The sequence below is a fragment of the Cynara cardunculus genome, assembly GCF_001531365.2.
Source record: "Cynara cardunculus var. scolymus isolate 2C chromosome LG 12, CcrdV1, whole genome shotgun sequence".
In the NCBI taxonomy this organism is placed as follows: domain Eukaryota; kingdom Viridiplantae; phylum Streptophyta; class Magnoliopsida; order Asterales; family Asteraceae; genus Cynara; species Cynara cardunculus.
In genome coordinates this window covers 38,706,471-38,719,501 of record NC_037539.1, presented here as the reverse complement: position 1 = coordinate 38,719,501, position 13,031 = coordinate 38,706,471, and the positions used below count along the sequence as shown (strand labels likewise).

Below are 13,031 nucleotides of genomic sequence, written 5' to 3'. Positions count from 1 at the left end.
TATTTATGAAAATTGTTCATGTGTGAACAGTGATGTATATGGAAAAAAATGTGAAGATTTTTGTAACATCAATGTTTTATTTTAGTAAGCACATACACTATGTAATTTCGTTCATATATGAAATAAACGTGAAATGATACCTGGTACACTTATGAACAAATATCAAATTGTGCTTATGAACAATGTTCATGTATTTACTTCTGAACACTATTAATTTTTCTTAAATAATTGGTAATTTGTACATACCTAGTTTTTGTTACGTGTATGTGGTTGTTAAATTCACATATGAACACTATACTTTTTTAAATGTTGAAACAAGATGGTTCACCTATGAGCAAATGTTTACTCAGGTATAATTAAGAAATGTAACTAACAATTAATTTACTTGGAATAATTAAAAAAATATGACCAACAATTAATTTGCATGAGATTCACAATGGCAAGACATGGAATAATTAAGAAATGTAATCGAAAATTAATTTGCAATAAAAAAAGATCAAATAAAAAAAATTACATTTTTATTTTCATTAAATAAATTTATCATGTGCATCAACCGAAAGTGTATCTTATTTTCTCATTAAGGTTTGTAAAGTTAACACATTTTAATTGATTAAGAAAAGATCTTATTCCTAGAGAACTTCAAAAATACGATCATTTTATTATTTTTAATTTAATATTTATTTTCGTCTTTTCATTGTTTTTTTGTGTTTTTAGGGTTTTTTTTTTTGAGATTCTATCTCCATCTCATGTATCTTAAAAACATAGAGTTTGTTTCAAATACAACCTATCATATTTGTACAAGCATTGTAACCCAATAAATTGAAATATTTATAGAAATATATGATAAGAGTTTATTATTATGATTTAATTATTTATGAAAGATGAATAAGGTTCAATTATGATTAATATTTTATATTAAAAACAATCAAAATTTTTATGAAATTATATATTCATCAAATTAAATGAATGATTGAAATTAAGTTGTATTAGTTATACAACTAACCAACCTCTAACATGTATTAGATGCACGTGTGTAGAATGTTTCCTACCATCAATATATAAGAATTAATTAATATATTACTTTTTATTTTATTTACGATGAAATTTCAACGTATTAAATAACATCAAAATACGACTTTTTCAGTGTACTCATTTTTTTCCGTAAAATACAACCATTTAATGCATTCGTCAAACACCCCAATTAAGATCACCTTTTCCTTTTATTTCCAGACCAAATATTTGTACCCTAAAATGATCGACTCAGATTCATTACAACTGCCACGTGTCAGCATCATGTTCTTTGATCAAATTAAATTTTCTTTTGTTATCATCTTAAAAATAAAAATAAAAATAAAAAAATTATAAACCTTACAAAACCAGACACCCATTTGGAACAACAACATTCCAAGAACAAAGAGGTGTCCATCAAAAAAATGAATTTTTTACTCGCCGTCGCCGTCTCCGCCGTTTACAGCGTCGTAAACAAATTATCATCATGAAGAAGAAAACCAACCACCACCTCCATCACCGGAATAATCGCAGCCGGAGCAGCAACAGCAGCAACACCAACAACAACAACTCGGTGTTGGGTATATTACAAAGCGTAATCTTCTGTCGCCGCCGTCGTTTCCGCGGCCAGCTCCTCCCCTTCATCTCCGCCGTGGGGGGTTGTATTCTGTTTTTCTTTGCCATTGTTTCATTTCTGTCACCACCGATCAACCACCACCATGTCCACCATTTCCGTTACAACCATAGCTCGGTAATTAATTAATCAATTAAACCCATTTCAAGATATCGGTTTTATTCTTCAATTAATGAACCTGCTATCTTTCTTTTGACTTCATTCATCCAATCTCATTCACAAAACTCCATCAACAGCTTGATGACGAAATCGATTTCCGGTCAAATATTGGAAATACATCAACTTTTCTCATTCCCGTAAGAATTCATCAATTTCATACCTTTTAACTTCTTCACAAATCCCATTTCTGGTAAATGAATCTGTTCATGGAAATGGATGATATATGCAGAGAGCAGGTGGGAGTTTAGGAGATGAAATTTGGAGGTCGACTCAATCACAATCATATTATGGTTGCTCCCAAAAAAGCGAAAATCATCAAGGTTTTCTTATTCTAATCATTTAATTTCTGGGTGTTCGATTAATTCTCAATGAAATTTCTGTAAATTCGTTTCAAGCGTTAATGTCGTTTTAGGGTTTATCTTTTGATGAATCTTTTGCGATGCCATGCATGCGGCTTCCGTCTCTTTTCGATCACGAAAAAAACGAAATCTCTGATTGTTTTGCTAAATTTAGAAACTTTATCGATGAATTCGTTACGAAGTTTTGTTTATCTTATAGATGTGGATGCAAAAACAAACGACAGTCGGTTCTTGATGATCGTTACGAGCGGTGGTTTAAATCAACAACGAACCGGAGTACGATTTTCTTTTGATTTCATAGAATGGAAAATGAAACCCTATAAGAAATAATGGTGGATTGGAATGCAGATAACGGATGCTGTTGTTGCAGCTTATATACTTAACTCCACGTTAGTTGTTCCCAAGTTAGATAACAAATCATACTGGAAAGATCAAAGGTCTTCAAGTTCATTTGGTTTCAATTTAGCTGTACATGCATATATATATATATATATATATGTATATATATGTATATATGTATATAATCAATCTTACTTGTAATATGTATTCGTCATTGTGTAGCAACTTCTCCGACATTTTTGATGTTGACTGGTTCATATCGTATCTCTCAAAAGATGTTAAGATAGTAAAAGAGGTTCCAATGATCGAGGGAAGATCCATTCATCCATATCAAATGCGTATACCCCGCAAATGCGATCCGGAATGCTATCATTCTCGCGCACTACCTCTTCTCGAGAAGAAAAAGGTCGGGTCTTGATCATTTTCCATGGTTTTCTTTCGTGTTGGCGAAATTGATTTCGAGTTTTCGACGTGTTGCAGGTTGTTATGCTTACGAAATTTGATTACAGGCTCTCGAATAGGTTGGACCCCGATTTACAGAAGCTGCGGTGTCGAGCTAATTATCATGCTTTGAGGTATACGGAACCGATTTGTGAAATGGGTGAGAAGTTAGTCGAGCGAATGCGGATGAAAAGCAAGCGTTTTATCGCGCTACATTTGAGGTAATCGAAACTACTAAGGTCGAATTCTTCTTCTAATATAACGATATTACCTGACCGATTTTCGTTAACAGATTTGAATCGGACATGCTCGCGTTCTCCGGGTGCTACTTTGGAGGTGGAGATAGAGAAAGGGAAGAACTAGAACAAATCCGAACGAGATGGGAAACTCTACATGTACGTTGATCTTTGTTCGTTATTATTTACGTTTGTATGCAATCTGTTTCGCAATTGCTAAATGGTTTGGTATAGAATGATTAAGTGGTCAGAATGATTAAGAGGTTCTCATGATATAATACAAAATGAAATATAATTGTTTGGTAACTGTGTACAATGAAATTAGGGCTCTTAATGGTTAAGGGAAATTCAGTATACAAAATCATTCAGAGGATTTCAGAACCATTAAGAGACAATTTTTTTTTTGCCAAACAAGATTCACCTCTTAACGATTCAGAGATTGCCTCTTTTAACGATTCAGAGATCGCCTCTTAATTAAGCACGCTGTTAGATCTAAATAGACACATTGGATTTCTACTTTTTAATACAGAAACGAGACCCTGATAAGGAACGAAGGTTAGGGCGATGCCCGTTAACGCCAGAAGAAGTCGGGCTAATGCTAAGAGCGTTAGGATACGGGGAGGATGTTCACATTTACGTGGCTTCTGGTGAAGTTTACGGAGGCGAAAACACCTTATCGCCATTGAAACAACTTTTCCCGAATTTTCATTCTAAGGACACTATCGCAACGAAAGAGGAGTTGGCACCATTCGCACCCTATTCTTCTCGTATGGCCGCTCTAGATTTCATCGTTTGTAATGCGAGCGACGTTTTTGTCACCAACAACAATGGTAACATGGCGAAAATGTTAGCAGGGAGAAGGTACGATACTATTAAAAACATGTTCATATGATCTCCCCTTTCAAAATCACTACACTTTCATACTTTCTGTTATCCAGGAGATACTTTGGCTACAAGCCAACCATCAGACCGAACGCCAAGAAACTTTATCGATTGTTCTTGGATCGCGGTAACATGACATGGGAAGAATTCGCATCACGGGTCCGAACTCATCAGATTGGATTCATGGGACGACCAAACGAGGCTATGCCAGGAAAGGGTGAATTCCATGAATATCCAATCGTATGCATATGTGAAGATTTAAACACCCAAATTCAAAATCGTAGCCAAGGTCTGAGCCAAAACCAAAGTGAACCGAATAACCACGATGTTCAAGCAAACAAACGCGATAGAAATGAGTCGGAAAGCGTAGTCAAGGAGCAACAACGAGGGAATGAAGAACACAACAATTCATATACACAACAAATCGAGAACGGAAACGGAACTCGAGTTAAAGAATTGCTAAGAAGAAACAAAAATGATTCGGATTGCGGATTGGAAGAAGGTCATCAGACTAACACTTAGGATAGGATGGTTGTATGTATATATTGTATATATATTCAATTACAAAGCATTTGATGCCGAGCTTATCAATTCAGTCTTGATGAATTCATTATCTTAATAGTCTTAGCTTAAAAACCAACAGCTTTTTGAGCATATAGACGTTGTCATTTTCATCAAATAACGAAGGATTCTCTTGGCAACTAATAAGTGCAGCTCTGTTGGATTTTCTATTATGTATCTGCTAAACGAACACACAGAGATGATGTCGGGTCTTGTAGCAGTAAGATACATCATGATACGAACCGAACATGTAAAGGACTACCAACGATTTGATTTTTCCAGATTTGGATGAAACACTTATGAGCGATCGACCCAAGTGATAGAAGTTGTTTGAAGAATCTTTCAACGGAGTTAAGACTGAAACTCAACATGTGAGTGAGGGAGAACCTTAACTAAAACTCCACCCTTCAAATTTAAGAACCTTAGTTATGAGAATTAAGACCCTTAAACAGCAATAAGTAAATGAAGAACGAAAGCTAAAGACGCCACACTCAAGGGAAAGCGAACCTAAGTTTGAAGGAAAACACAAAGCCTCACTTTGTAGAATTAGCTATCATGGGCTCCATCTTTGACCAACAAAGTAGTCATGAGCTTGGGCTCGACTTCATGTAACTTGGACTCTTCTTGAGCTTGGGCTTCTTTGACAAACTGATTGAGGGTCTCCTTCATTTTTTGCTCATAGCTCTTGTCATTTATGTACTCAAAAGCATTTTTTGATGATGATTGTTTGAGACCATCCTTGTGAAAACTTAATTCATGCTCCTCGCTTTTCCTCCTTTCGTCCCCATCACCTCAGACTGCCTACTATTTGCTTAAAGAGTGTGTTGTCAACTTTTTTCCATTTTCATCTTTGTGTAACTTCATGGCAAACTCGGTCGGAGAGCATACTACATTGCTACCCTTCATTTGAATCTGTTCATAAGTTCTCCCACATATTTATTATGGCAAATAAATATTCCAACATCTGATTGCATCACTTATATTCCCAGAAAGTAGTGCATCAAACCAAGATCAGACACTGCAAATTGATTCGTAATGGACCTCTTAAATTCTAAACATGATAGAATTTTTCTAGTAAATAAGAAGTCATCAACATACAAGCAAACCGTGAGCATTTCTCTATTTCTTCCAACTTCAACAAACATAGTGTATTCAAAAGGACATATTGTGAATCCCTTCTTAAGAAAATACGCATCAATGCGACTATACCAAGCCCGTAGGGCTTGTTTAAGTCCAAATAGGGCTTTTCTTAGAAAATAAACCCACGGTTTTGTAGAAAATAAACCCATGCTTTCTTAAAAATCATCAGTGAAAGTAATCAATTACCTTTTTCCTAATCTCTATCGAAATCAAACTTGTGAGGCGTCTATTTGTGTCAGGGGCCCTGGATATGTAACTGCTCAAGATATCATTCTATTTTCCAAACGGGTTTATTGGATCACCGATGTCTGAATGAACCAGTTCCAATACATACTTTTCTCCCCATGACTTGCCTTTTGGAATTTGGGACCAATGTTGCTTTCTAATGACACATTCTTCACACACTTCGAAGGGAGCTTCAATGTTTGGAAGTGTTGTCACCATTTTCTTTTGTAACGTCTTGACCAAAATTTAGGTTACAATATCGAAAATGCCTCAATCACGAAGAGATTTTCGCTCCCACCAACAAACGTGATTGAATTCTTTACACTTTTACGGGATACAACCTGTTAGAGCTCATATGTACGGTCATAAATTACCTTTCTCCTTGCAAGATCATATATTTTGCAAACTGCTTTCTTAAGTGTTGTTGGAGATATGCCCATAAACATAACAAAATAGTGATATAGTTAAATGCATGGGCCTATTGGGTTTCACACAAAGTTTTAATAATGTAAAAACTTCAAGGCCTGTTCTTCTATGGTAAAACATCTCTTCAACTTCTATGCATGGACCAACAAGGAGCTTTGAAGCTCATCAAGGGAGAACTCATCAATATTATTGGATTCTTCAACGGAACACACCACTTAGTCAAATTTGGATGTTAGTGAGCTCAAATTCGTTTCACCAATATGGTTGTATCGTTTATATCTTGATCATGGATACGCATGTTGTTTGCAATACCTATGGCCCCTGCAAAATAGTCAATAACAACTTCACCTTCCTTCATTTGTAAAACCCCAAAGTTTCTCCTTAATGCTTGGATTTGGGCATGCTTAACTCTTGAAGAGATGTGGTCTTCTCTTCATTGAATCTCATATATATCCTTGGAACTATCTCTGCTAAGATTAGTTTCTAGGATACATTGGTGATCAATTGCTTGAAATAAATAGTTCTTAGCTTTTAAGTCTTTCATTTTGAAACCTTCCGGTTCTAGCTTTTTGCTATGCATCAGTTAGACCCGTCACATCTTCTGATTTTGCTACACCATATTCAATGACCTGCCAATACTCTTTGGATCTAAAGAAGTTCTCCATGAGCATACTCCAACGGTCATAGTGACATAGTTCTTAGACACCATTTGATTGCTGACGCCACCTTCTTTGGAACTTGGACTGTGTTGTCTTTTGCTCTGATACCACTGACCAAAGAAAAAGGAAGAAATTTTGCAGAAATTATAGTGAAAGGTATGCAGCTGAAGTAGTTAATTTCATTGAAATATGTTGAGGTCTTTAAATAGGTAAAATATACAACTGAAAAACTAGAAAATAGGATCTATAATAGTCGTAAACTCCAATTGGAGTTAATATCATGCACTATATTACATATAGTGTGTCTTTGTATATTTTGATAGTATGTTAACTTGCTAATGGTAGTTTAGGGTTTGTTTGTCTTTGATGGAAGGTTCTAGATGTAGTTAGTATTAAGTAAGTTATGGGTATAAATTATGCTTTTGTATTCATTTTGGTTAATGAAAGTTTACAGATTTCTCTCAAAAGCCATATATGTATCACGTCCGCCACAAATCCCCCAATGATTTTTTTGGAAAAAAAATTAAAATTATTAAAAACGGTTTTTCAACGGATTTGTGACGGATTTTTTACTTATTCAAAACCGTCACAAATCCGTAACAAAATTTGTCTAATTTATTTAAATAAACTAATTAGCGTTAATCAATAAAATTTCTGACGGAAATTTAATTTTTTTTCGGTCCATTAAAAATAAAAAGCATTTTCATATTTTAAATTTGGAAAAAAAGTTTTTAAATATAATTACCGACGGAATTTCCGTCGGAAAAATGTTATTTTTATTTTTGAAATAAAAACTGATTATTGTTTTGGAAGAAAATGGAAAAAGTTTACGGACGGATTTCCGTCGGTAACTCTAATCTCATTTTATATTCCTTCTAATTAACCCGGGTAATGGATAACATATTATAAAATTGTTCACGGATTTCTGGCGGATTTTTTCGTCGGAAAATACAAATCCGTTAGAAATTTCGTCGGAAATTGCATTTAGCGGCGGGGGTTTTTTCGACGGCAAAATCCGTCGGGAAGTTGTTTTTCCGACGGATTTTGCTGTCGAAAAAACTAGATTTTTTAGTAGTGATGTACTTCAAAATATAATTCATAGTTACTCATGTCACATGTAATTTTGTTTATAACTTATATTTCTTTTCTACCATGATCAATATCATATATGATACACTAACAAAAATTAGTGATTCTTTTTTAGGGAAAAAATGTGAATTAATTGTAGATATCACATGTGATTTTTGATGAAAATTTGTAAAAAATTCTTAAATAAACTACTTTAATAAAATAAATATTTTAAATGAAAAACTAAATCACACTTATTTTAGATGTTGTAAAATAATAAATAAAAAATATTCATTCTTAAATCACAAAAATCATAAATAGATAAAAATCATGAATAAATACCTTTAAAATTTATTAGATATTTTTATATAAATAAATGAATTTCTATATATAAATTTGCCTTATCCCTCTAATCAATCTCGAGTGACTCGATCACAATGACACCAAAATAATTTATGACAATAAAAACCAACATGTTCTTATTTATTGAGTTTCTTGGAGTCATCGTGTAAGTTGTAATCCTCCCACTTCGAGTTTTGTTAATACAAAAGATCACTCATCTCCTATGTAAGTATACTTTCTCACCGATATTGGAATTCGTTAAATCTCGTGTCATCTAAATGCTTTATGATATCTAAATTGTCTTGTAAAGTTGCGTACGTGCTTAATAGCATATTGGTAATCCTTGTTGGTGTTTAGTTTCTTAAGCTTATTTTTTTTCTGTATTTATATTATGTGTTGTTGGGTTGTTACATTGATCTCGTTGTCGTTTGAACGGACCCTGAGATATTTGTCCATTTCGACGGAACACCATCATCAAAAGAGTTTGATATGTTGTAGTTCACCATAGGGAGTACAGGATCTTAATGATGACTTAGAGGTTTGCTGAATGAATCAGAAGGCAGTAGGAGAGGCACTAAAATAGACAATTCAGAAGGTTATTCGACCTATATGAAAAGAAAATAAATGTATACAACACATAGGTAGGAGCACATGCATGTTGGCCAATTTGTTTTAAAAAAATGGATCATATTCAGAGAGATTCCTTACGTTCCCAATGCCTCCGAACATGCATATACGTTTTTCTAGATGAATTGCAGATGCAACTCGTGGTTCTTTATTTTATTGATATTGATTCTTATTTGATCAGTGGTTGCTGGTGGGTTAGAGACATGGTGACTGAGCACACTATATAACAATGTCCAAACAATTTCTATTTCTAATCCAGATAGAAAGAAACACCAAGTTGATGCCATTCGTGATTATATATATATATATATATATATATATATATATATATATAGTAGGTGGCCATTTAAGATGTTGGCAAGATTGTGCATGTTAATGAAGCATGTGAATACCGGAGTAGGACATAGAATAATCAGAAATGAGCTGTGGATATGGACGGGAAGGAGACATTGAATAAACATCACTGAAACCCCCACTATATATGCCAAGTTTGTAATCACTACTGGGAAGGCAGTAAAATTCAAATCAAATTCTCAGCTTTGAGTTCTTAGCAACAGATGGCTGCTATTTCTCCAATCACTAAATCCCATTGTCATGCACGATCCATCAGCTTACCCTCTTCATCACAAGAACAATCGGTATTCAATGAGTTGTGCAGAGTTCAAGCTTCTCAAGAAGCCACCACATCTTGTTCATCATCATCAGTGATAGGCCACAAACTAAATGAGCTGAATGATATGTATGAATCACTTGAGCCATTGTTTACATTGCCAACCACTCAACAATCCCTAGCCCAAGGATGCCACAAAGAACAACTGAACAAGTCATTAGATGAACTTCTTATGCTTTTGGATCTTTGTAGCACCACCAAGGATGCCTTGTCTATTTCGATCGACTCTGCCAAAGAACTCCAGTCAGTTCTTCGACGCAAAAGAGGTGATAATCATGGGTTAATTTCCTCAGTCGAGGAATATCTTTACAACAGAAGAAAATTGAACAAGGCTGTTTTTAAATCGTTGTCAAGTTTGCAGAAGCAAAGTTCTTCTGCAATCAAGGAAGACCAGAGAGGAACATCAAAAATCAGTATATTAAAGGAAATGGAATCGAACACTTTGACTGTGCTTGAATCCTTGCTGACCTTCATTCTTGGATCAAATGTGCAGTCAAAGCGAAAAGGGTGGTCTATCGTCTCAAAGATAGTTGGCTATAAGCGTGTGCAGTGTGATCAAACACTTGAAGAAAGTAAAGTTAAGAAGGTGGATGATGAACTGCATTCTCTCATCAGCAACAAGAAAACAAAATTAGGGAGCTTAGAAGCCGATACCATACAAATGGGATTGGCAAATTTAGAACTGCACCTCCTTGATCTTGATGAAAAAATCGACTGCCTACGCAGATGTTTGATCAAAGCCAGAGTGTCAATTCTAAACATCCTGAACTTCTAGAAACAGGCCAAAAAAAAAATCCATGATGTGGTCATGTATTAGAATTTCTTTTTTCTTGATCATAGTTTTGTTAAGATGGACATAATTTGTGAACAGTGTATATGAGTTGATAGATACTGGTCTAAATTTACTTTTCTTGCATTAATTTAGACATAAATATTATCTCCTACTTTACTCTAGAATTCCAAATTCTGAAGGGATTTTCAATCTTGCTCTACATGAAATACTGTCCTTTTAGGGAGGCATATTTGGAAAATTAATGGAATACTAATCTGCTCCTATTTCATTCTTCTTACAAGAATTACTTCAAAGTTCTAATTAAGCTCCTTACCATGGTATCAGCTTCTGCTTCTGCTTAAATAGCCTCCGACAAAGGTGCCATATAGTTGTATATTCTTGAAATCTTACGTACCTGAGCTTCTACGTTCTTCGATTCACTGAGACAGTGCTTAAGGAAGTATTTCTTAGAACGCCATCTACAGCAAATATTGATCGTACAATTTCCCTGATAAGAGGAATGCATCCATCTAATTAATCTAATTAAGCCTTTTTAGGAAAGAAACTTGAGTAGCTAATGTATGATCAGAAGTAGCAAGTCAATTATCAAATATCAAGACCTTTTCCAATAAGCTGCAGTAAATCGTAGACTGCAACCGAAATTAAAATATGCTACGCATGAGACGAGTTTAGTTCATAACTTCCTGGCTCCCAAAGGCCAAAACAAGTTACATGAACAGAAAAATAGCCACACACATGCACAAAGAGTAACAGCTAGCATTGCATGCATGTGAAGTGCACATGTTTGGCAGTGTAATTATGAAAATAAAATTTGGTTCTAGAAATTAATCAGGCTCAAGAGGTTCCTTAATTATGTCTCGAATTATTAAGAGCCTACTGAACTGTAGATGCCACTCGTGTTGAGTATTATATGGCGATTGATTCACATTTGGTCAATGGTTGCCGGGTGACAGGAGACATGGTGATCTAAGAGACCATATATAAATATTGCTGAGAAACATTTAAATCATACATCAGCAAATAAAATCCAAATTCTGCATCGAAAGAAACACCTAAATAATGCCAATGGTGTTTTAATAGATATATGCGCATGCAGATCATTCATGTGCATGCTGGGGTACATCTACAGAATAATAATCAGAAATGAGCTGGGAGAGATTGCATACACATGGCTGAGTATCAATTAAACCTAATGAATTCAGGAATCAGGATCACATAAAAGATTGGCTGCCCCAACCCCTACTATATAATACCAAGTTTACAATCTGAGAAAGACGACATACTTGAAGTAAATTCTCAGTTTTGAGTTCTTACAAATGGCTGCTATTGCTTCAAACACAAAAACCCATTTTCATACACGATCTATCAGCTTGCCCTTTACATCAGACCAATCATCTGTATTGAATGAGAAGCTCTACAGATCAAAATCTTCTCAAGAGGCCATCACATCTTGTTCCTCGTCATCGTTATCACTAATAGCCCAGAAACTAAATGGCCTTCATGATGTCTATGAATCTGTCAAGACGTTGCTTGCAATGCCATCCACTCAACAATCCCTAAGCCAAAAATGCTATAAAGAACAGATGAACGAGTTGTTAGATGAACTTCTTGATCTTCTGGATCTTTGTAGCACCACCAAGGATGCCTTGTGTATGTCAATGGACTCTGCCAAAGAACTCCAGTCAGTTCTTAGAAGAAAAAGAGAATGTAATCATGGGATGATCTCCTCAGCAGTCATGGAACATCTATCTCAAAGAAGAACTGTGAAGAAGGCTGTTCTTAAAGCTTTGTCAGGTATGAGAAAACAAGGCTCTTTTTCAATCAAAGAAGATCACCTAACCACCACGTCCAACATCAATATTTTGAAGGAAATGGGATTGAACACTTTCATGGTGTTTGAATCCTTGTTGACATTCATTATTGGATCAAACCCACAGTCAACGCCAAAAGGGTGGTCTTTGGTCTTGAAGACAATGGGCTACAAGCGTTTCCAATGTGATCAAACAGTTGAAAAGAATGAAGTTAAGAAGGTGGATGATGAACTACATGCCCTTATTAGCTACAAGAATTCAAAATTTGGCAGCTTAGATGTTGAGAATATACAGAAGGGGTTAGCAGAAATGGAATTTAGCCTTCTAGATCTCACTGAACAAGTAGATTGCCTTTGCAGACATTTGATCAAAACCAGAGTGTCACTTCTAAACATCCTCAACTGCTAGGAAAACTTCAAGATCCATGCATGATCTAGTTATTTATATATATATATATATATATATATATAGAGAGAGAGAGAGAGAGAGAGAGAGAGAGTGATCATATGAAAACCGCCCTCATTTGTGTAAACCGTGCAAACCACCTTCATCTGTCGATTTCATTGTTTAATCTTATGAAATTTTTTCATGAAATTGTTTAATCTTGTGAAATTGTTTCATATAATACTTTTTTTGATGAAGTTGTTTCAT

The 13,031-nt window shown here is 34.9% G+C and overlaps 3 protein-coding genes across 3 annotated transcripts; all 3 read left to right on the top strand.

The window, feature by feature from the left end:
* The first annotated feature begins 1,495 nt into the window (after positions 1 to 1,495).
* On the top strand, positions 1,496 to 4,580 carry LOC112523921 (O-fucosyltransferase 6-like). Its single transcript, XM_025133592.1, has 10 exons — positions 1,496 to 1,759; positions 1,879 to 1,938; positions 2,031 to 2,121; positions 2,360 to 2,436; positions 2,509 to 2,597; positions 2,722 to 2,905; positions 2,980 to 3,161; positions 3,233 to 3,335; positions 3,706 to 4,037; positions 4,115 to 4,580. The coding sequence occupies exons 1-10, from the start codon at positions 1,496 to 1,498 to the stop codon at positions 4,578 to 4,580; spliced, it is 1,848 nt and encodes a 615-aa protein (XP_024989360.1).
* Positions 4,581 to 9,663: 5,083 nt separating this feature from the next.
* Positions 9,664 to 10,551, top strand: LOC112523919. Its single transcript, XM_025133591.1, has one exon. The coding sequence runs from the start codon at positions 9,664 to 9,666 to the stop codon at positions 10,549 to 10,551; it is 888 nt and encodes a 295-aa protein (XP_024989359.1).
* Positions 10,552 to 11,885: 1,334 nt separating this feature from the next.
* On the top strand, positions 11,886 to 12,788 carry LOC112523918. The gene has a single exon (XM_025133590.1). It carries the CDS (start codon positions 11,886 to 11,888, stop codon positions 12,786 to 12,788), a length of 903 nt encoding a protein of 300 aa, XP_024989358.1.
* The last annotated feature ends 243 nt before the right edge of the window (positions 12,789 to 13,031 follow it).